The sequence below is a fragment of the Paralichthys olivaceus genome, chromosome 19 (genome assembly GCF_024713975.1).
Source record: "Paralichthys olivaceus isolate ysfri-2021 chromosome 19, ASM2471397v2, whole genome shotgun sequence".
NCBI classification, from domain to species: Eukaryota; Metazoa; Chordata; class Actinopteri; order Pleuronectiformes; family Paralichthyidae; genus Paralichthys; species Paralichthys olivaceus.
The window spans coordinates 13,462,150-13,486,993 of record NC_091111.1 but is presented as its reverse complement, the minus strand read 5'-3'; the positions used below and the strand labels follow the sequence as shown (position 1 = coordinate 13,486,993).

General features: G+C 43.2%; 1 protein-coding gene across 2 annotated transcripts; it reads left to right on the top strand.

Moving 5' to 3' along the window:
* Positions 1-48: 48 nt before the first annotated feature.
* tulp4a (TUB like protein 4a) lies at positions 49-24,666 on the top strand. Of its 2 annotated transcripts, none has more exons than XM_020097628.2 (14): positions 49-269; positions 1,416-2,331; positions 11,420-11,548; positions 12,343-12,504; positions 12,942-13,122; positions 14,888-14,995; positions 15,201-15,367; positions 15,521-15,745; positions 15,979-16,213; positions 17,138-17,282; positions 17,634-17,778; positions 17,940-18,033; positions 18,140-21,633; positions 21,740-24,666. In XM_020097628.2, the coding sequence occupies exons 2-14, from the start codon at positions 2,080-2,082 to the stop codon at positions 21,854-21,856; spliced, it is 5,454 nt and encodes a 1,817-aa protein (XP_019953187.2). In that variant the 5' UTR covers positions 49-269; positions 1,416-2,079; the 3' UTR covers positions 21,857-24,666. The 2 variants fall into 2 exon arrangements, with proteins under 2 accessions (XP_019953187.2, XP_019953186.2); XM_020097627.2 differs by having other exon boundaries at positions 17,607-17,778.
* Positions 24,667-24,844: the final 178 nt, after the last annotated feature.

The window sequence follows — 24,844 nt, the reverse complement described above, 5'->3', positions numbered from 1 at the left end:
GCCTGACGATGAGGAGGAAGACACGCGTGCTCTTCCTCCTCCTCCTCCTCCGACAGAAGATGAGATTAAAGTTAAAACACTTAGTGATGGGAGCCGTGAGCGTTTAATTGGGTAGAATCACGTGGCCGTCACGTGACCCCAGCTGTCTGGGCCCTGGTTCAGCGGCAGCAGCAGCAGTCTGCGGGCAGAGGAAGCAGCGGCACCACCATCACCTCCACCTACACCACCAGCAGCAGCAGCGGCGGCGGCAGCAGCGGCACACGACCGAGGTAAGCGCTCCACCGGCCGTTCCTGGTTCTCCCTCTGACAACACGAGTCCCCTCTTTGTCCTCCACACCGCCCTCTTACAGTTACTTTGAATATTTGTATGCTAACATTAAAAAAACACACCAGGATAAACAGTCGGCTAACGTGCTAGCCGTAGCTTGGCTAGCGACGAACTGCCAGCGGCGGTCGGACGGAGCCAGCCTCTCCGCCGATGTGGGTTCAGATGCAGCTAGCTCTAGCTGCTCGGTTAGCCGGATAGCTATCACTGACTGCTGCTCTTTGTGGAGGAGACAACACAGGCAGCCGACGGTAGCTGCCTCCCCCCGTCCCCGTAGCATCTCGGGTTATTTTGGCATCACTGCATTTGAGTAGATTAAATCAACCCGGGAGTGTTTATCCCGCAGCCGACATGTTTTGGTCTGTGGAGACCCACGGAGCTCTGGATACAGGATCCAGCTAGCTGCGGCTAGCTCGCGGCATCACCTCACGGGCTTCAGCTGTATTTGTTTGTCATGTAGCATCACTGAACGTTAACGTCGCACCACACTGGCATATCTGTGTGTTTTTGATTTGTCTGCTCACTTCAATGTATGTGGATGTGATCTTATGCTACAGTGATTTAATCCGAATGACAGTTATATTCTCATCCATCGTTTCTCATTGGATTAGTTGGTGTCTGCTGGTCTGTCTCTGTCTTGTCCTCATTTGATTTCTCACCATTGTCACTGTCTGAATTTAACTTCCCTGCTTTCTTTTTCTAAAATCGCGCTGTTTATTGTTGTTTGCTGCTTCTCTTTTTTTCCACTTTAGCTGTATATTTACCCCCTAAGGCCCCTTTGTTCCATCGCGTATCTTAATGAAACGAGAGCTAAAAAGATACATGGTCCTTTTTAAATAATTCAGCAATTAGTTAAATATCCTCTCACTGAGCAGGATAATCCTCAGAGTAAAGTGGATGTGCAGGGAGATATAAGTAATCGTAAATGAGGGCGTTTTTAGGCAAACGCGTTAATTTTTCATTTAATGGCTGTAGGTGGCAGGTGAGTCCTTTCAGCCCCTTTTATAATCAAACTCAGTCATTTGTATATGTGACACATTTCTTTATTTGAAAGCAAACATCCTTTATGTTTTTCTGTATTTTCCTGCAGACCTCCATGGGATCCCCAGGGCGGGTTGAAAAGATGCCATGACGTTACTGGGGGTTGACAGCTGATGGAGAGGAGACCCTGCTCCTCCTCTCTCTCACCCGCAGCCTGGATCGTATGAGGGGGATGTGGAGCTGAGAAATGACACCCTGAACTGTACTGACGCTTCACTCACGTCAACTGGAAGCACTGGGTTGTGTTGAATGGATTGCGAGAGTTTACAAGCTTTTTTGTGGATGTTTGTTTTTGATCAGCTGACACTAGTCTGGAATTTACCACAGAGGATTTCTAAATATTTATTGCGATTCTCCCCTCTGTTGCCTTGTCACTGAGACGTCATCAGCGAGGCAGCTTACTGATCAAACACATCACAATGACTTGAATGAGTGCCTTTTGTTGTGTATGCAGCCCATCTGGGTACATGTCCCCAATTCCACAACCTCATTTGTGCTTTCACTGATCACCCTCAATCTGTACTGCAAATCAAGGAGACAGCAGAGGGAAAGCGCCAGTACTATGCACCTTTGCCGCTGTCTCACATCCGACACTGAACCAGTAACCTCAGCAGAGGAGAGGCGCTCATAACGGTACCGACCCTCCCTCAGAGAACCTCCTGACCTCCCGCCTGGTACTATTTTCATCCACTGGGTTGTAGAGAGCTGCAGGGATGTTCGCCGCCGTGGAGCATGGCCCTGTCCTGTGTAGCGACTCCAACATCCTCTGCCTGTCGTGGAAGGGCCGGGTGCCCAAGAGTGAGAAGGAGAAACCAGTATGCAGGAAGCGGTACTACGAGGAGGGCTGGCTGGCTACTGGGAATGGTCGAGGAGTCGTCGGGGTCACGTTCACATCCAGCCACTGTAGACGGGACCGGCCCACTCCACAGAGAGTAAACTTTAATCTCAGAGGACACAACAGCGAGGTAAGAAGAGTTTAATGAGAAAATGTATCATTAAAAAAGAGACTCCGGTAAAGAACAAATTACAAATCTACCAATTTCAGTGTTCAATAGCAGTTTCAAAGTATTCCTTAAGCAACCATCATAATTTATATTTAAATACGAATGATTACCACAAAAAGCCTCTCAATAACACAATACAGCATTTGTATTTAGTCTCGTTGCGCATCAGACCCTCTTCATATTAAAATCTTCACCATAAACTGCAGCAAAACATCAGATTACTTAATTTAGCCTAATGGTGATAGGTTATTGATCCCATTGATCCTCAAACCCTCTCACCCCTTTACACCAGGAATGCAAGTCACTGCAAATTATTATTTTGTTACTGTTGATACTCAGTGTTCACGAAATGGGTTTGAAGTGTAACATTTCCTTATCCAAGCTTGTGGGACTGCATCGCAGGTGCAGAACAATGTCCTTGAAGCTGTGTCTCGTAACACATTTTGGGCTTTTAAGTTTTCTACCTCCTCTAAATAGTCTGATTTGACTAGACTTGACTAACTTGTGGATGACACCTTGCACTAGCTCTCCCTGCTGTTCCTTAGTCAAAATACTTCAGTGTTTCACTCCCCAGCATCTTATCTCTCACCATGGTTATACCCTCCCGAGTTTCCCAACACCAGTGCACTGGAGACCTTTTTATTTTGTTTTTTTTCAAAAGTCCAGCGGAGTAATATCTGGGTGTGTTGCCCACCACGTGTATGAAAATTCCCGTTGGTGTAAAGCAGGGCCGGCAAAAGTGGAAATTGCACACAGGTTGCTTTATTTCTTTCAGTGAGCATAGCTCTTCGTCAGATGGAGCAAGGTGCTGAGTCAGCATTCCATACGGCAGCTGAGGGGAGAGTGGATGGATCCCTACAGAGAGTGACTGAAGCAGAAATGTCATTTAATGCTGCCCACTTGAATCTGGTCCAAGTACTGAAATTTCCATTTTGTTCTCATGTATGTACTGCAGAGGAGCTTAAAACCTGCACAACTCAAATTTACACACCTTTTTACATGTATATTTGACCCCAGTAAAAGGCATTTCCCCACTCCCGTCTGCCCATCTGTAGTAATGTCCTTGCCGCTTTCACTTCTAAATTGGATTTAAAGAAATTTATAATGTGTTGAGAAATGTGATTTTCATCACTTGTCCACCCAATGCATAATTTGCGATGTCTGAAATAAGTGGAAATCCCATCGTCCAATGAATTCTGTCAAATGAAAGATAGATCTGTAAGAGAATGCTGGACTGGGGGGCCACGAGTTGTTATTTGCTTTGTTGTTTCTCACTCTGTTTTACCTGCCTGCCTGGAGAAGGGGATCTGTTCATCCTGTTGTCTGACACATTTTCACTTTACTATCATGGAGGTCACAATCCTGTTTCTAGTAATGGTCTTTTTTATTGCCGTGTTAGGCCAAAAGAAATATGAGGACCAGCATCAAGGTCCAGTGGGTTTGTAGTAACCTTTTGTTTTGTTCTTGTTTGGACGCGTTCTTGTTAGTTTTGTGTGTAGTTTTTTGAAAGAACTATCTCATTACATTTAGACAACCTTCCCTTGTCTTCTAAAGCTGCTTACTCAGCAGAAAAGGCAGTCACTTCCCCTCATCGTCCCATCCTTTGAATGACAGCGCAGTCATTGACCACTTGTCGCTGCTTGTGACGACTGTCCTTTCATGTAAATTGTCATTTTAATGAATGAGCACAGGCACAAGAACTGCAACATGAATTCATCTCTTAGGTGTCTGCTCCTGCCAAGATCAATACACATGCCAGCATCTTTGAGTTGGACCATTATTCCTGTTGATGGATAGACCAGAGTGTCCTGCGATCATGGCTAATGTAAGCGAACATCAGAAGGGATGTATCTTTTGGAGGTGGACCATTACAGGCAATGCATTAAAGTAAAGGGCAGATCTTAAGCTGTCAGATATCTGTTAAGAACAGGGTGGACAGGTCGAGGTCTGTATTCTTGTAGAGTGTGGCTCTGCCCCTGCCAGGATAAGGGGGTTGATTTACAAAGGCACTTGGATAAAAGCATCTTATGTTGTTGGTGAAGCTCAGCTGTTGTCTGGCTGTAGCATCTCTTCTGAAAGCTCTCAGTCTTCTTTGGCTAATTAAAAGGTTTTTCAAGGCATGTGATGCATTTCCAAGGAAGGTTTGTCCTCCTCTGTGTCTAATTCTCCTTCGGTGAGTGTGACAGGTAATTACAAGGTAACTGCTTCAATGAGAGGAAGGTATACATGTATGGTGCCCTGAACCTTTTTGTCTCAGTCTCCCACTGCCACATTTTCATAGTGGGTGTCATACTATTTCCTAGGATAAATGTGCAGACCCTCATTACACTGTCATGTCAGTTTTCTATTCTAAGAAAGTGAAACATCCTGGATCCATCCCTTTGTGCAGATCCACCCAATGGCTCTTTCTTGGCCCATGTGTCATCGTTCAACCAAGTTTTGTGAAAATCATTTTTTTTGGAGTTATCCTGCTGCCAACGAACAAAAGGGACAGCAGTGAAAACATAATGTCCCTGGGGGAGGTAATTAGTCTGAAATATTATTTTCACTGCTGATGACTATATTGATATATAGAACTGCTTGTTGTTAGTGAAAAAGTGCTCATCACAATTCCACAGAACCCAAAACTACATCTTCAAATAGCCACTTTTTCCAACCAGGAGTCCCAAATCCAAAGATATTTACAACAATGTCAAACAAAAAGCTGATTATTTTACTGTTTATCGATTAAACTTTTAGGTCGGTTGAGGGGATTCATGTTAATGATGTTTTCTTCAGAGAGATATTTGGCTGTTTCATACAAATTTGAGTTACAGTTATTTCAGACTAAAAATAAATCAACCAGACAAGTCAAAGGGTTGATACTATTTTCATGATATTATTTAAACAGAGCAGCCAACCTTCAGCAGCAGACATGTCATTTGCATAACACTTAAATCAAACTGAAAATAGATGAAAGTGAGTTTTCTGTCTCTTTATATGGCTGTACTTCTGATGCTGCAGAAGAGTCCCTCTGGGATGTACATCAGAATACATCAACGCCTCTTTTGACAATCAAGTGCTTTTCCCCCACAGTACATTGTGTTGAGATGCTGAAGAGAGTGAGCAGCTAGTCACTAGGTGTCCTTTCATTCTCCGTGAGAGCTGAACATCCGAGACAAGCCTGACAAGGACCGTCACCATGTTGACAACGAAATGTTGGCCACAGCATAGGTTTAGAGGAAAATGTCTGTCAGTATCCTGTCATTAGTTGTGTATGTCTAGAGGTAGAATCATGTTTGGGAAATACTTTTATTTCCAGTGAAAATATTAACAATTGCGGGTTCCTTCCACTGCACATCCATTTGCTCAAGCTTTATTTTTTGCCAAATTGTTTTTAGATGTAATGCAGTTTTTGTTTTAAAGTCAAAATCTAAACAAATTCCTGTTTGCTTGAATATTATTCATTATTGAAAGGGAACATAACTGTAAATACTGTGTTTGTAGAGATATCTGCTCCTTTGCATTTCACAGTTTTGTCGGCACATTTTCCAGCAACATAAATACATTACATCCTCTTGTATGCAGTGTGATAACCTCCTTATCACTGCAGCATCTCTGGCTCTTGTTGTGTTTGTCACAATAAGCAGTAGTTGTTGCAGTCAGAACATAAAGTGACGGCCTCAGGAGAGGGCATTTTCACTAAGGTTGTTGAAAATATGCACAGAGACAAGTCCTCAGCAACTGAAAACCCTTTACAGTATATATACACATATATATACACTTTGTTACCATTCCCATTCGTCTGATAGGTGAAGTCCCATCTGCTTGTTTTTCCCTCAGAGGCCAGATCCAGGCTCTTTGCTCAGGCAAAGGAGACAAGTGTCTCTAAGGGCCTAATCCAACAGAGACGGGTGACCCTAGGACACCAGCTCGTGTTTACCACTTCACTGTGTAGGTTGAACTACCAGTGAAGCCTTTGTGGCCCACATGCTGATCCCAGCACTGATTTGTTCTGCTCAGATGTTCCTTACCCAAGTAATGGCACAGTCAATGCTCAATACCAGTTTATTTGGCACATGAATAGAGAATTTGCAAGGTATTAACCAAACATTTTTAAGTTTTATTCTGCAGAAAATCTTGTTGTGTCACTTGGTGTGGCTGCAAATGTCACGTGACACCCAGTTTTTAACAAAAGCACTCCAGAGTTGAGGTATGATTTTTGTTATTTCTATCTTGTCCCATTTTTGTCTTCTTTTGGACTTCATGAGGTCTGTGGACATCTATTTTTCTAGTCCAACATGATGTTTCCCTCTCTACCTCATCTTTTACTTGTGCTGTGGGATGTTTTCATGCATTTAAAGTTGTGTCCTGGTGAAGCCTCATAAATAAATCAGTTTACATCTCTGTTAGAGGGCCTGTGCAAGAACTATCACTGATCTGGGACCTGCACCGCTTTTTTTAAATGGGCAGGGACGAGAAGAAGGATACTGACGGACTTCAGCAAATACATCTGTTCAGATTCAGTGGGGATAAATTGCAAGACAAGCAGAAAGTAGCATCAGATTTCCTGTAACAAGCTGAGGAAAGTTGCTGTTCTGCATTTCTGCATCAGGGTTTTCCTCAGTGTTGCTCACCTCCACATCCATCACCACCTGCTATCTGTGATCCCTTGTCTCGTTGCACTGTTTAATTCCTTCCTTTCACTGCACCACAGCTCCCCACCCTCCTCTCCGTCTATCACAATTTATCCTCCCTTGTGCCAGTCACTAACCTTGTCTTTGCTCTTACACATCTCCTTCTTGTTGACTACCATCCTCTCTCCTTATCTAACCTCTTGACATTAGAAACCCTGCTCAGGATTGAAGAGTACATGAACCCTCCGATGCATTTAAATGGTCTCACCAAATGTGCTTAGTGCAAATGGCTTTAGTGTGCTAATCCATCCTTGGAGAGGACATGTTGCGTAACACTCGAGCTCGGCTGCTTCCTCAGATCCAGGTGTACTTGTCTGATTGCAAGATATTTTCCAAAAGGACAGCATGGCCTGTACAGTGGTTTCTCTTTGTGGTGAGCAGCATTTGTAGTCGGGGTTCAGACAAACATATCTGCACACTTTGGTTCACTTTTAGAGTTGTGCTTTTTCAGATACAAACTCCTCATTTCATCCTACGTGTCCAAGACAAGAAGCTAAAAACCATCTCTTGTTTTTTTTACTGTGTAACTCACTTAATATTCACTGTTATGTTCCAGAAAGGTGCAGTATTTACTTAACAAAAACTGTGTGGTACAGCCCAGAGAAAGAGAGAAAATGTTTGGTACAATGAGCCGATTCAGTATCACAAACATCCTCAGGGTATTATTGTAAGTGACTGAAGTCTCTGCATGCTGATGTTTGAATACATACACCATGTCAGCAATGTACAGGGGACTAGAATAAATTCTGAGCCAGACATCAATTTAATGTACCACTTGAAATTTATGTGCCGCTAAAAAACAATAAAAAAATTTCTTTTCTTTTTACATTTGATTAATTTTATTGTCACTGAATCTGGTGTAAAACCACTTAATATCGGCCACACACTTAACTTCTGTTGACTGAAGCACTGTAGAGGGAAAATATCACCAAATTAACAACATACATAAAATAATGAATTACAAAATAATCAAAATCATATTTAATTAAAGTTTTATCACATGCTTCCTCTATACATCAAGATAATTCCTCTGCTGAAGGTCACGTCCCATTGCCCTCTTTGTCACGCTGTAAATCACTACCGTCACACTTTGCCCATTCTGCCCTTCATGCTTTTGTATCAGCACAGCGCTTCTCTTTAATTGAGTTTATCGTTTGATTTAATAGCATGTTAGACCCAGTTTCAGGTGAGGTACAAGGGATTGTGGAGGGAATGCAGGGAATCTCCTTCCCACTTTCTTCTTCTGTGATTTTATTTTCAGTCGGGGGGTGAGTCATTAGTCAGGAAATCCCAGCAGCTTCAGATTGTTTCTTAGACATTAAGAATATAAACCTTTTTGCTTTAATCAATACAGTTTCCTCAGTTCCTGTATTACTAGTCCAGCCTGTTCATTTATGACCTTGCAAAAAGAAAAGTCTCCCATGCAAAGGACCAGTGTTTCCATGGACCCATGAGCTCATGACTGTACCCTGGTGACACTGTGAGAGTGTCCTCTCACTTTTGCTGACTCCAATGCAACCCAAAGCTGTCCCTTGATTTGATTTAGTCCTCTCAGTTAAGTTGCTGGGGTCAGTTCAGCTCCCAGTCTCCAAGTCTCAGCAAGAGGCCGGAGCTGCAGTGACAACAGCATGGCACCGCAGGGGTAACGACGGTGCCAACTTGCCAAGCAGAAGTTGTCAATGGCTGTGTGCGGGCCAAAGAGCAGAATTAAAGGGATGGCAAACATGGACTTTCTCTCTCTATGAGGTATTGGTTGTGGAATGAATGGACATGAGACAGGTATTTTTTTTTCTTTCTTTAACATTGATAGGGTTTTTTTTTTTTTTGCAATAATTCATGGATATAGATTTCTTTTTATTATCAATTTGATCAGTATCTATGACTGTATACAATTTGGTGCAGCTTGATTAAATTTAATCACTTTAATCACTTGGCATCCGTATGTACTCTTCTGTGTGCTAGTTTATATATTTGATTATAAGGTACATCGAAGGTGTATGAGAGGGGCTTGTAATCACCTACCACGTTTTTTTTAATTCCATTCTTGTCTGACCATGCTGCACATGATGATTAATGAAATCTGTGTGTGTTTCCATGTGTGCCTGCTCTGCCCGTGAGCTCTCTGGGCGCTCGCTGTCCTGTGGCTTCTCACTCTTATCCCGTCTGTCTCCATGTGACGTCTGATCTCCCAGATCGCTGCGTCACTGTAAGGTGCTCAGCTGTCCCCCTTGCGGGATGCCTTACTAGCTCACACTAATCTCCACAGTGAGCTAAATTTATACGCATGCATACACACACACTGACACATGCATATTATTCTCACCTTCATAAGGGTGCAGCTAAGTGTGCTCACATGTATTGTGTGTAAACCCTATGCTAGTTTCTTTTTTTTTTTTTTTTCTTTGTTGGATGTTAGAATTACGCAGACTGGAGTTTTCTACCTAATCTAAAGCCTCATGTCTACACTGGCTGGAGCTGAATTGTGTTGTATAATATTTTGTTCACCAGAGGTTGCATCCAGTGGATGGACTAATGGATTGTTATTCCCCCCAAATGAGATCCTTGTGTATGAAAATTGATTTTTTTACTGTCGAAGCTTTGCAAACAGTGTGCACTGCTGCATCAGGTGACTGAATGATGGATGGCAGGTTGCTTTTAATGATCCGGGAACATGGTCAGTCAAAATGATAGAAACCTTAAGAGACCCCACCTGTAGTAACAATCACCATTTAGAACAATGGCCTCAATCATTAGAAACATGGCCTTGACTATGATGTGGTACCAATGCTCAATCTCCATGGAGCTTAAACAGCCTAATATTATATTTTATTAAAAAGATAATTGTTTGCAGTATTTTACTCTAAAAGTCTTGTTTTTATTCATTATATGAACACAGATATTGTCACCTGTGCCTCTGGACTACGGATAATTAAGATTGTGTGACTGGTGCGGGGTATGACGAGGCGATGCTTTTAAAAAGAGCAAGACTGTTTGGCTTATCCAACTCTCGGCCACTGATCTGTTGGATTTGCACTCGGAAAGCGTAAACCCCGCTAAAACCTGCCCTGTGTTGTGTGACCGAGCGTGTACAGCCCACGTGCTTCGCTCAGTGAGAGCAGAGCTGCTCCCTGCTTAGGATTATTCCTCTGGGAATAGGCTGAGTCACGCTACAGAAGACTAGACGGATAGAGACACAGAGGGAGGAGGGGTGGGGGGGCTGCATGGAGTTTGAAATGGCGGTGACACTGACAAAGAAGGAGGTTATGAGCAGTTTGATCTCTATCGTTCTCTGCCAGTGAACAACACTGACCTCCTCTGCAGATCCTCCCTCAAGGCAATGGAGATCCTTGTCTCAATTTACTCAACTCAGGGCAAATAAAGAAACTAAGCATGTGTGAGTCACTGCTGTAAGTGGTTCTACAGTTTGTTGTATTCTCTGTTGGGACGTTCGTGTATCAGGTCCCTCGGTGCCCTTCTTTCATTTTGCTTCTCTCCTTTTTGTATTTCTTACTATCAGTTTAAATTACAATCAATTTAAATTTAAATTCACACTTTAACCTTTTTATATATTTTACTTTCTCCATAGTCCTTTCAGCAAATTAAACACTTTTCAATAAAATGAGAATTAAAGACACAAGCCATCACTGACGAGCTATAATCAGGAGGAACAGTCAGGAATCTGTGGCACAGGAACAGGAAACAGAGTAATTGAATCTCATTGTCTTTAATATTCAGGATATTAGCAGCTCCTCTGCGACTCTTTCAAAATGAGGTTAACCCACTTTGTGATATATTTTCATCTGGTTTGATACTAATTTTATCTCACTGGGAACTTGGATTTTATTTTCTGCATCTTAGTCTTTCAGCTGATGTTCTCATTTAGAGTAAGTACAGTGCCTGTTCCAAACCTTATCTCATTAATAGTTGAATATTTTATTAAAATATCTAATTATCTTATAATTTTCCATGTCATGAATAAATTAATATAAATTTTGGATCTTATTTGGGAAATGCCTTGTCAGGAAATACTGGACCATGATTTCATGCTGTGATACACATGCACTTAGGTTCACCTACATAAAACAAATGGATTATATAATACAACAGGACTGCAATCAACAATGCATGCTATCATTAATCATCATTAATGTTCCTCTAATTTATATTTATTGAGGCTTTTAATAATTTCACATTATCTGATGTTAGAGAAAAAACCTGTGTCACAGGAAGGCCACTGCTAAATGCTTTGCCATCCTCCACACTATAAAATCTGGAATATAATTAGCATATCTCTCAGAAAATACAGAAACATTAGCTTCCTATGAGGATGCATGCTAGTCCCCCTTTTGATAAATTTTCTTTGTGTCTTTCAGGTGGTGTTGGTGCGGTGGAATGAGCCCTTCCAGAAATTGGCCACCTGTGATACAGATGGAGGGATCTTTGTTTGGATCCAGTACGAGGGACGCTGGTCTGTGGAGCTGGTCAATGACCGTGGAGCTCAGGTATGAAGAAATCAAAAATGCATTTTTATACTTTGCACTGAAACAGAACATAGAGTGCATTTAAAGATATGAAAATGTAATGGGGTGAAAATGAATAGCACATTACAGAACTGCAATGGGAGCTAACACACGGCAGCAACAATAAATAATCAAACTGAAAAATTGTGATTTACAGTAAGTCTGTGAATATGATTGAATGTTACTCACATTCATCTACAAGGAAAGTTAAGATAATGCTTTATTCTTCCTACATTCTCGTCATATTGTGGCTGACAGGCATTTATGTCGAACATTTCTCTTGACGATTAAAAAATTAACCCTTCCAGGAAAAGTGTGATGCGTAGGCTTCATCGATCAATCACTGTCACGATCTGAGCGTTGGAGTCTGACACATCCTGACAGCTTCTTATCTTTTGTGATCAATTGATGTGGTAGATGGCAGTCTTAACAACTGCCTCAGTCTTTAAATATATCGTAGAAATTATATATATATATATATATGTGTGTGTGTTGGACACGTCAGCAGAAATGGTCATACTTTCATTTAATGCAACGCAAACGCCATTGTACTCCTCCCTCTTCTCTGCCTAGCTTAATGACCTGCATTGTGAAGTAGAAGCACGGCAGAAGTATGAGGCATAAGGTCTCCTTTAAAATCAAAATAAGCATCAGTGTTGATACTGTACATAACAGGGATATGGAATTAACTGATTACTACAAACTGTTTTGTAATTAACCGGGTAACAGTTCACTTGCAACATTTCATCTTACCTGACATGTCTTGTCTGCTGCAGGTGAGTGACTTCACCTGGTCCCATGATGGCACCCAGGCTCTCATCTCCTACCGTGATGGATTCGTCCTGGTGGGATCAGTCAGCGGCCAGAGACACTGGTCCTCCGAGATCAACCTGGAAAGCCAGATAACCTGTGGTATCTGGACCCCTGACGACCAGCAGGTAACACACGTTCACTTCAGCTATATGACAGCTTATAAATGCTTATAGATGTTTTCAGGTTTGATTTTCCACTTTTAGTACGTAAACTTTTCATTCTGAAAGATGAGATCTCTGGGGGAGATTGGCTGTGAGTAACAGGAAGCATTCTCTGTCTTGAATGGGTTTTGCGATTTTGTTGTTTTTGTTTTCACGCTGTTAAATTGTCAGGGTTGGACATCATCAGGATTTGAGTCTGTGGATGTGTCTGTCTGTTCATCACCTTCATCCCATTTAGATCCATTTCTCTGTCTTTTTTCCTTGTGATATGCGCCCTCTGTTTTTCTGATATCTTTCATCTCCTTTTAAAGCATACCTCTTTTTACATTACTGCTTACCTGTCTTTGTGTCCTAGTTATTTTTCTCTTCTCACTAATATCCTTTTACTGTTTTGGTCCCAGGTGTTGTTTGGTACAGCAGACGGACAGGTGATAGTGATGGACTGCCATGGGCGCATGCTGGCCCACATACTGCTGCATGAGTCGGACGGCATCGTCGGGATGTCCTGGAACTACCCCAGTTTTCTGGTGGAGGACAGCAGCGAGAGCGACACGGACTCTGACGACTACTCCCCACCACAAGGTTCGTCGGCAAGAGTTTGATTTGAATCAGAAACTCTTAATTATGCACATGTTCAGTATACTCAACTGAACAATCACCTGTTTAATCTGAACAAGAAAGTGTGTTGTCTTGAATTAAGATCAAATAAGCAACTCTTTTAAATGTCAAGAAAGAACAGCGGTATGAAAAAGTAAACTCTACAAATCAGTCTTAATCTCTCCAGACTCTAACAAAATACCCCAGAGTCTCATAAAATAAGCTTACCTGCAATGTCAAAGATATATATATATATATATGCGGCCACAGTGGACTATTTTCAGAATTTGTACTTTTTTTGGACACAGCAGCCTCTTTACAACTTGATGAAAAATGAGGAAAGAATGTTTGTGCCATTGCAGAGTCAACAATTATTCCCTTGTAGATTCTCTTCCAACTAAAGCCTATTTTCCACTGGTCAAAAACTCATTATACTCACTAACATCTGGCTTTTGTCTGCAATGGGAATGGATCCAATCTGCGTTTACCTGTGTTTAAAAACCAACATATACCGGCTAATTATGGTGTAAAAGAGGTGTATGTTTTTTTTAGATTGTTCTGTCTTTTTACGTCCTTTTCTCAGCACCTCCCAGTCGCTGAGGCTGAACTGTTGGTCTGTCGTTGTCCCCCTGTGCTATTTTTTTCCCTCCCTTTCATAATGAGCCTAGCAGTAAAGCTGAAAAGTGCTTGCCTCAGCAAGAACACTGATAATGCTCTAACTCACTAATTAATCCAGTCAATAGCAATTGATTGGGCTTGATTGAGCTTGATAGAAATGATCTCTCAAGTGAACATCCTGACTGAGACACCAGGCTGCCTCTTCCTCTCCCTGCCATGATATATGATGATGCCCTATCATCGCTGCAAAGCACAGCACAACACACTGAATGTACAGCAGTATCGTAAATATGATTTGATGCAAGACCCATTGCATTTCGGTCAGGTATATATGTAGTCACTGTTATTGGGCTGAGAGTCAAGCGAAGGTGGATATTTTAACTGTTAGTAATTGGGTCATTGCCGGACGATGTGAAAGGACAGTCAAGGATTTTTTTTAAATACAAAACACATGGGCCGTTGAAGGTGTGTTATTTATAGCAGTTTAACTGGGAATGGCAGTTGTGCGCATCAGTGAAATGTGCTGAGTGTGTTATTGTGCAGTTGTGTATTCTTGTGAATGGGACACACTGAAAATGAATTACAACTGCCAGGATATGGACCTGTCTCCCATAACGGCCCTCGACTACACTGACAATAAACGCACACAGCCCTCCTTGCATCCAGGCTGGTTTTATGGCCCACTCTGGAGATGAATATCGATCTCCTAATCCTCTGTAGGTTACCAGTGTGATGCCTCATTTATGGCTGCAACTTACAATTCTTTACACTGCCAATAATTGTCTCGATTACTCCCCTCGTTTATATATAAAATATAAATAAACAGCCGTTATAGTTTTCTAAAGCCCACAGGGATGACAGTAAAATGCTTGTTTAGGTCAAACACTTATCAGAGTAATTGCTAAATTATTTTTCAGTTGATTGATTAATCATTATTTTCCTTCATGTAACTGACTCTCTGCTCTGCTCTTACTGCTCTGTAAAGTTGTAGCTCTAGTCCCTTCATGGACATTTATCAACATCCACAGTACCACATTACTTCAGCTTACAAACATGTGAGTCAGTACAGCTGTCTGTCACCTCACTGTGTTTCTGCCACACTGAGATGTTTGTGTTCTCTGTCTCTCCTCAGTGCACAGCCAGAGGCCACTGCTGACAGTCAGCTTCACCTCTGGTGACATCAACCTGATGAACAACTACGATGACCTCTCTCCCACCCTCATCCACACAAGTCTAAAAGGTGTGTGGGTCTCGAGTCATTATTTATGCTGTTTCATAATGTATGAAATGATTAGTGTTGTAGCAACTATCTTTTGTTTCTCTCACTGACATTTTCATTCCAGTAACAGAAAGAGCCTCAAGGAATGTTGTGTTCTATCTTTTTTTAATTTTTTTTTATTATCTGCATATGTTAAAGTTCATACTTTTTCTTTCTTGTGCTGTAGATGTGGTGGTCCAGTGGTGCTCACAGGGAGACCTCCTGGCAGTGGCAGGGATGGAGAGGACAGTCCTCTCCCCTGACCCATCCTGTCCTCCCCCCACCAGGAACGCCATTGTCAAGTTTTACAATGTTCAGGGTGAACACATCTACACACTGGACACACCAGCACAGGTGATCATCTTCAGCATTTTATGAATTTTATTTTCCTCCTCAATGACTGCACTCTTCCTCTGTGTGTGTATCCGACAAACCTTTAATGTTTGACATTAACCTTATGAAAGGATGTGGTTCCTTCTCTTAATTATCTGCTTTATTATCCTGCAGCGTCCGATCACAACGCTCTGCTGGGGTCACCGGGACTCCCGTCTGTTCTTGGCGTGTGGCCCAGCGCTTTATGTCGTGCGAGTGGAGCACCGCGTAGCCAGCCTGCAGCTCCTCTGCCAGCAGAGCATCGCCACAGCAGTGAAGGAGGAAAAAGATGTTGCCAAGCTCACCATGCCTTCCCGCCTCTGTTCCTACGTCACTGCCGCTTTCATCCCCACCATCAAGGTAACACAAGGCAGGAGGGTGTGAAGAGCCATTAAAACCATAGCAATAAATGTGAAGACGTAATGTACTCGATGCATACCAGTGTTGTCATAGATGTCACCTTCTTAGACATCATTTGACTAAGGTGAACATCCTCCATAAAAAAAGACACCAGGCACATTGACAGCAGAAGAAAAATTAAGTAGCAAAATTGTGGTAATAGCAACTTTTTAAAACTACACTGTCTCTTCCAGCCCCCCATCCCAGATCCCAACAACATGCGTGATTTTGTGAGCTATCCAACAGCTGGGAACGAGCGTCTGCACTGTACGATGAAACGTACGGAGGATAACCCCGAGGTGGGGGGGCCCTGCTACACTCTGTACCTGGAGTATCTCGGAGGTCTGGTACCTATCCTCAAGGGCAGACGAATAAGTAAACTGCGGCCGGAGTTTGTCATTATGGACCCCAAGACTGATGGGAAAACAGGTAAAACTGATCTTCCATTATGTTGGTAACTTGATAGAACATAATAAAACAAACTGTAAATAGTTTCCCAATTAACATGTTTGGTGAGTGTATGATCCAAGCAGTAAAACCTGGGACATTTAAGACAGCAATATAAACTATTTTATTATGGACTTTTAAAAGTGGTCTGATATAAAAATATATCAGAATAAGACTCACCTCTGACTCCCACGTCATCATCCTTTGATCAGTAGTAATAGTACTGTATTTTATTTGAACAATTATTGGCGTTCTGGAAAATTTGCAATGCCAAATGTCCTCCTCTCAGACACATTTGTCTGCTCCATTACTTTTCCGGTTATTTGAGTTTCTTATGTTGGCGCTTGGTGAGTCAGTACGTTCTAGTCACACAGGGCAGATTGGGCCTGTGTTAATTAAAAGCTGCTTAATGGAGGCTCTGATGGCCCCTGGGTTCCTCATAAATCAAAGCTCTCTCTCTCTCCCTGCAGTGATAAATGAAGCCAACCATGAAATGGTTCAAGCCCATTCACACTTTAGTGTTCATCAAATAAATTAGCTCGGCCTATACCAGAGCAGCACTGATTCACAAACTCCATATGAATAAGGAAACCGAGAAAAGTGACTGGTTTAGACTGAATTGATCTAAATGTATCTGTGTAGAAATGGTGGGAAAAAACAGTACCATCATTTTTGTTAAAATTAAGGTTTTTGATTCTAAGTAGTCGAATCCACTATGTTTCCTGCAGTGCCTAACTTTACTGGAATGATTGTAAAAAAAAAAACTGATGTTGTATGGAGTATATAGTCATATTTGTATTCCCTCCTGATTTACTCCTTTCCAGAGTTGTAGGTGGACATCAATTATAAAAAAAACATTTGCTCCAAAGTATCTCGTTTATCCATCATCTTGTTTTGTCTCCCCAGATGAGATATACGGGAACAGTCTGATATCAGCCATGATCGACAGCTGTAACTGCTCGGACTCCAGTGACATCGAGCTGAGCGATGACTGGGTTGGCAAAAAATCTCCTAAGATATCCAGAGGCAGCAAATCCCCCAAACTGCCCAGGTAACCCGACTCTGCAGCATTTCATCTTTAGCTTATCTTTCTTTTTTCAATGTGTTTCTGATCCACTAGCAGGCAACAGTCCATGTGAAACAGTATGCACGTATCCACAAGACTTTTTAATTAACATTTCTTTTCTCTTGTGGTACCAGAATTTAGTCCAAGTTTGCTTTGTATCTCAGGGATGAATTTCAGAAACACCCCAGCCCTTAACCCTCTTATATTAACCCTTTTCTTCCATGTTGCATTTTAATGGTATGCTCTACTTTTGTTTTTTGTGTCACTGCATGCCTAAACTTGTTTTTTTATTTGCTACCTTCTCTGTAGAGACTTAGTTTGTCCCTTTACCAACAGGATCAACATTGATCCCAGAAAATCGCCCAAACTGTCTCGCGCTACACAGGAGATCTCCAGGTCGCCACGGTTACCCATACGAAAGCCCTCAATTGGTTCACCCAGTCTAACGCGGAGGGAATTCCCTCTAGATGACATCACTCAGGTAAAAATGTATCTTTCAGCCAAATTAATTAGCCAATTAACTGCATCAATCTCACATGTCAGTGCTGCCACTGTTTGTCCAGGGTCGGGGGTAATATTGCTTGATGTTAAACTCATATATACATGCATTTACATAATATGATTCTCTTTTGGTCATTGCAGCAAAATTACCTTGCTCAGGTCACATCCAATATTTGGGGAACAAAGTTCAAGATAGTGGGGCTAGCCGCATTCTTGCCGACCAATCTGGGTGCAGGTAACCAATCAACATCTTTGTCTTTGGCGATTTAAAGTTAATGAGTAAATGATTAAAAACGTCCTTTATTTAGTTTGCAAATTTGACCCTGTTCCTTACCCCTCAGTCATATACAAGACGAGCCTCCTCCATCTGCAGCCCAGACAGATGACCATATACCTGCCAGAGGTGCGTAAGATCTCCATGGACTACATAAATCTCCCCGTCTTCAGTGCCAACGTCTTCAGTGAGGATGAAGACGACCTGCCTGTCACAGGCCCTGCTGGTGGCGCTGCTGACAACCCACCCTGTACTGTTAACATCCCCATCGCCCCCATTCATAGCCCTGCCCAGGCCATGTCTCCTGCTCAAAGCATTGGTCTGGTCCAGTCGCTCCTAGCTAATCAAAATGTTCAGTTGGACATCCTCACAAATCCCACCACAACCCCTGCTGGTGCGACTGCTAGTGGGTCAGACCAAAGTCAGGACACCATCCTGACAGCCCAGTACACAGTTCCCACCAGGTATTCTAGTCCTGGTCAGGTCATCTTTGGAGGGCTGGAAATGAGTCGCCTAATGGTGGGACCTCCGCATTCTCATCATCCATCGCAACAACAACCAAATAACCATCAGCATCAGCAACAGCAGCAGCAACACCACCAACAACAACTGCAACATCAACAGCAACAAATTCAGCAGCATCACCAACAACAGCTTCAGCAGCAACAGCAACTCCAACAACAACAGCAACAGATGCTCCAGCACCAACAGTTGCAACAGCACATTCAGCAGCAGCTTCAACACATGCAGCAGCAGCAACAGCATCAACAGCAGCTCCAGCAGCACATACAACAGCAACAGCAACTACAACAACAGCAACATCAAATTCAGCAGCAACAGCAACTACAACAGCAACAACAACAAATTCAGCAGCAACAACAACTACAACAGCAACAACAACAGATTCAGCAGCAACTGCAGCAACAGCAACAAATGCACCATCAACATCAATCACAGCAGCAGCATCAGATGCAACAGCAGCAGCAGCAGCAGCATCACCATCAAATTCAGCAGCAGGTTCAGATTCAAATCCCTATTCCCTCCATGTCATCAGGACAGCCTTCAGGTGCAGCTGTGCACCAGCTCCAGCAGGGGGCGCTGCAGATCCAGATCCCTCATCCACCTGCTGATTTAGTGGTTGAGAGAGCAATGGGGGGTGAACCCGAGCACCTACTGAAAATCAAAACCACTCGTTCAACTCCACAGCTGGCTGAGGGGGATACAGTGGTGTTCAGTGCTCCTCTGGAGCTCAGCAAGATGAACCCTCCGCCCCCCTACCCAGGGACGGTGGCTGCTGCTGTGGCTGCTGCAGCAGCTGCTGCCTCAGCTGCTGCCTCAGCATCAGCCTCCAATGCTGGAACAGGAGGAGGCACCAGTGGTACTCCTCCTCCTGGTGACCTTTGTCTGAAGAAGGGAGAGTTTCCACTTTATCCTTCAGGTCAGCAACAAGCACAGTACCCCACACCACTGGGATATGAAAGGATAACGACATTTGACAGCAGTGGGAATGTGGAGGAAGTATGTCGTCCTAGGACGCGCCTTGTCTGCAATCAGAATGTGTACACACTCCAGGGACCTGGCAGCTCTGCCACTCTCAGGGTCACCTCTTCATCATCCTCTTCTTCAGCTGAGAAGAAGATCCAGCTGCCCTATACCTCTGCCACTCTCAACAGACTTACGGCACCTCGCTATTCCATACCCAGTGGAGATCCGCCCCCATACCCTGACACAGCCAATCAGAACAGTGCTGTTGGCAGGAACCCTGGTCAGAGGCTTGACAGCAGTCTGATCCACGCCACTCTCAGGAGGAACAGTCGAGAGGCTGCTCTTAAAGTTTCCCAGATGCTGGAACCACCTAGACCACTGCCTCCTAAGGCCAAAAATAGTGCACTAGCAGCCTCATTCCAGCAGAGGGTTCCAACAGCCTTATATACCTGCAGTCAGTGTAGCAGTGGATCCAGTGTTGGAGGTACTGCTCCAGGAAGTGCTAATGGAATAGCAGGAGGGACTATTATCAGACAGGATTTCCCTCCCAGGAATGGGGCCCCACACAGCACAGTTATCGTTCACTCCAACAGCACTACTCCTCTGGCCTCCCAGTCCTCTTACAACCTGCTGAGCTCTCTTGAAGGATCTGGGAGTGCAGCAGGAGGCGGAAGCAACAGAGACAGGGCTGATTATATTAATTCAGCATTTACTGAGGATGAAACACTGAATCAGACTCTGAGGCATCTGGCATTAGGAGGAAATGATGCATCAGGGTTGGTTGTCAAACGCCCACCTCCCTATCAGTGGGATCCAGCTGCCACAGAGGAGGTGTGGGTTCCTCAGGAACGGACAGCAACATTGAACCCTACTGGCCCCACCGGACCCCACAAACCACCCCCACTTATTCTAACCCCAGCCCAGCACTTGGATGTGTCCAGGCTGCCTTTTATTCTTTCTCCAAAGTCCCCCACCAGCCCCAGTGCTGCATCATTTCAAGCTGCTGCAGCAGCTGCAGGCTACCAAGTCTCTCTCCAGTACCCTCCAGCAACTGCCTATCCTGGTGCCCAGCTTCAGCCCATCCCAGGGTCACCACGCCCCTGCTCCTCCCCAAAGGAGGTGGTGGCACCAGTACCCTTCTCACAGCAGGATGCAACCCTTGTCTTACCACCAGGTTATCCAGCAAATCTGGCCAACCTGGCCTGCTGCCCCCTCCCACCCATGTATCCAGGAGGAAGCTCTTGTTCTGGGCTTCCCATTCCTCCCATTGCTCTTCACACACCATGGGGTACCTATAACTCCTGCCCACCTATGCCCAGTCCTGCAGTACCGCTCCCACCTAAAGCCTCCCACATGACAGTAGACAAAAATGTTCTCTCTCCTCCTCCCCCTCCACCACCCCCTCCACCACCCCCTCCACCACCACCAGCAGAACTGCAGAGCCATGGAGGATTACAAGAGGCCATGGCTGAGGCTGGGGAAGGTTTTCAGGAAGTGCTGTCTTTGACCGAGAGCCCTGTGCCACAGCGGTCTGAGAAGTTCAGCAAGAAGAACCGCAAGCGGGGGGATGGTCGCGCTGACGAAGCGAACGTGCCACCACTAGCTGAAGGGAGCAAGCCGAAGAAGGAGGGCAGAGCTCTGGGCGATTTTAACTCGCTCATCTCCAGTCCGCGGCTTGGAGGGAGGGACAAGAAGAAGCTGAAGGGACAGAAAGAGCAGCAGTTGAAGGCTAAAAAGTTGAGCAAAGCCACTGCCAATAGCGAATTCCAAGACAGTTCAGAAAGTGAGCCAGAGCTGTTCATCAGCGGGGATGAGCTACTCAATCAGTGCCAGAGCAGTAAGAAGGGTTGGAAGAGTAAGAGGAACCTGCGGGCTGCCAGTGAACTGGACGAGATCAAGTGTCGAAAGGCCAACGAGAAGGAGGACAGAGGGCTGGGCAGCCAGGGGTTTGTGTACGTCATGGCCAACAAGCAGCCACTGTGGAATGAGGCCACACAGGTCTACCAGCTGGACTTTGGTGGACGCGTCACACAGGAGTCTGCCAAAAACTTTCAAATAGAACTGGAGGGCAGACAGGTAAGAGAGGGCCGGTACAAAAAACACCACTCACTGCATGTTATTCTCATATTTATATGGTAGCACCTTCTTATAGTCTGTTCTAACCCTATTTTTGTTTACACAGGTGATGCAGTTTGGCAGGATTGATGGCAACGCCTACATCCTGGACTTCCAGTACCCCTTCTCTGCTGTTCAGGCCTTTGCTGTGGCTTTAGCCAACGTCACTCAACGCCTCAAATGAAAAGTGCTATCCATACTTACCCTGAGATATATGTAGGATCTAAATGCAATCTTTTGAATGGGGCACAGTTGTTTCGTTTGAGAGTAATCGTTTTTGATTTTGGAGAGAAGAGTAAAATCCGCCCTGGTCATACATAGAAAGAGATACAATCATGCTGCACTACACAATGCTGCCACTAGAGTTGGTGCAATAAGCATTGGCTGCATCTGCTAAGGATGCCCTCAGATTTCTCTCCATTTGAGAGTCAGTGGCACCTTTGCAATGCATGTAGGGCCAAAGAGTTGAGCTTTGGTAATCATCATGCAAATAAATGCTGCTTTAGCTAGAAAAAGCTTAAAGACATGAGAACTGATGGGGTGACTGAGAGAATTGTTGAGGTGCAGTTTTCAGAGGAGACAGCAGTAATACTTGAAAACCACTCTGGATATCAAAGATGTTTTTTTGTTTTGTTTTTTTATCCCAGAGCGCACAGGTACTACTGGGCACTGAAATCCATTGCTGTACAAAACGTCAGTGAAACAGTTACCACTTTATTATATTGCTTTTTGCTTTTAGGATGTAATTAAATGAGTAAACGTGGTCGAGGGCAGGAGGGACTTTTTGTTTTTGCTCTCAGCCATTCCTTCTGCTCAGTCTATCTAGGCTGGAATAGAGGCTTAGATATATGCATCACTTAGGAGCACTACTAAGAGTCAGACTTTTCAAAGTTTTGAAAAGTTGTCAAAGGTCAAGGAGTAAATATGTCTTAGATGAGCTGCAGTCTTTTCCACATGGACTTTGAAGGACGAAGAAATGTTACTCTGCTCCATGGATTAATTTATATGTGCATTTTGTTCTTATCTATTCAGATATAAATTTTAACATTATCATGATTGTTTGTGATATACAATCCTCATACCCTGTCGTCATGGATTTCAATTTACCTGCTTTATTTGGGAGACTGGTTACTGATTTTGAATATTGCTGCGTAGTCTGGAGTATTGAGGTGGAAGCGGTGTACAGAATAGCTTTGACTGACATCCTGTACTTATTGAAATATCTGCATATACATGGTGACACAGGCACAGATGGAACAACTTAACCTCTGGGATGAAGTGATTTGTCACCTGCTGTCACTTCTGTGAAGTGAGTGTGTAGTTGGGGAGGGTGGAGCTGACTCTGCTCTTAGAGATCACACTAAACATGTAAGCAAGGTACAGGAAATATTTTTGTATATTTCACCTATGCCATTTCATACTCTTTACAGAAGTCATGTAAATACATATTGGTCATGTGTAAATGTCGTAGAGACGATGGTGACTTTGAAAGATGTCTGTTCAACGCCTGTCTCCATTGTGTTTTAAGTGTAACTTCAGGTGTGGAGCGAAGCTGTGTAGTGCTGTTTTAACTCCACAGCCTCAACCACAAACATGTTGTGAAGCTGAAATCATTGTCACTGAATCTTTGAAGTCAGAACTCCAATGAAGGATGAAGCTATTGAAATCTGTTCATTTAGTAAGCTGACACTGAAATCTGAAAAGCTGGTTTATTTTTATTTCTCTTTCAGGCAGTGAAGCTTGTGTTCGTGTTAAACTAAGGACGGAGCAGGGCCGATTGATAGGAACTTGTGCAAGAGTAGGCACATTTGCAAATATCTGCTATAAGCTTTATTTGTATTAGACGGTACCCAAAATCACTAAAAATGCTAGGCTTTATAACATGGGGTCAATGTGATTGGTGTCACCTCAAACATTTTTGCCAAAATATGCATTTGCTGAATATTTAGAGTCGGGGGGGGAAAAAATGGGCCTATAGAGGCAACTGTAAGTTCTTGTTATAAAAGAAAGCTGTCACTTTGGACCAGCTCTGCTTTGGTCTCCGAATTTATGAGATTATTAAATACTAAAGTGTGATCTGTCCATATCACATTGAGATGCATGTCTGTCAGAGGAGAGATGGAAGGATGGAGATTAAAAAGGAATCTCGACTGATCCTAAAAAAATAAAAATAAAAATATTTAAAAAACATGAGCATGGCATAAAGAAAATACCCACCTTTTTGTGTTAGTTGTGCAATATTTTGTTTGGGAAAAGAAAATCAATCCTTTGTCATCACTTTTGACCACAGTTTGATACCGTTCTTTTGTTCAGCATCTCAATTGCTGGTCTGTACATTTTATTTATGAGATTATTTCCTAAAGGAGATATAGTATCTATACATACTGTATATTGTGGAGTTTTCCGAAACATTTCTTTGTGTTGATAAAAGCCCACGTTGTGAGATTGGAATGCGGGCTGGGGGGGGTCGGGAAGGGGCAGATTCTCTGTTTTGTGAAGTTTGCGTTGGATGGAAAATGATGTGAATGAGTAAGTGCCCAGTTTAGTGTAGCTGGTAGACTAGTCGTGTAGAGTGTAACTGTCAAGTCAAGGTGTGTCTGTATTCAACTGTGCAGTCTACCAATCCCATCAGTGTTAAATCTATCTTCAGAGGTGTGTGGTCATGGCTTTTTTTCCATACACTCACCATTCACACACGTTCACAAGTGTAAGCCACTGAGTTCATGTTCAGAATTGCCTAAGGATTCACTTTAAACGGATTTTATGAGATGACCTGTTGTAGATATTATAGGATTTGGCTTTTCTTTAGAAAAGATAATGTGCTTTGTATTTGTAGGTGTAGACTTAAATGACAAAAAAACACAAAAAATCTGAGTCTGATTTGGTGACTGAATGTTTATAGTGAATGGATAGTAAGGCATGCCATGTAAATTATTTTATAATTGTATATGTCACGCATCTTTTGAATAAAACGTCATTGTTTCCGGAAAAAAACATGTCTCATTAATATATTCAGAACTGTTGCGGAATTCAGAGGTAAAGCTAGCCAGGTATTGAGTTTAGGCCTTTTGTTTATGAATGTTTTTACTTTTATGGTTTTTAATAATTTCATCTTTGTGACTTTGCTCTGTGAAAGGTGCTACCAATGATGTACTAAATAAACCTACTAATC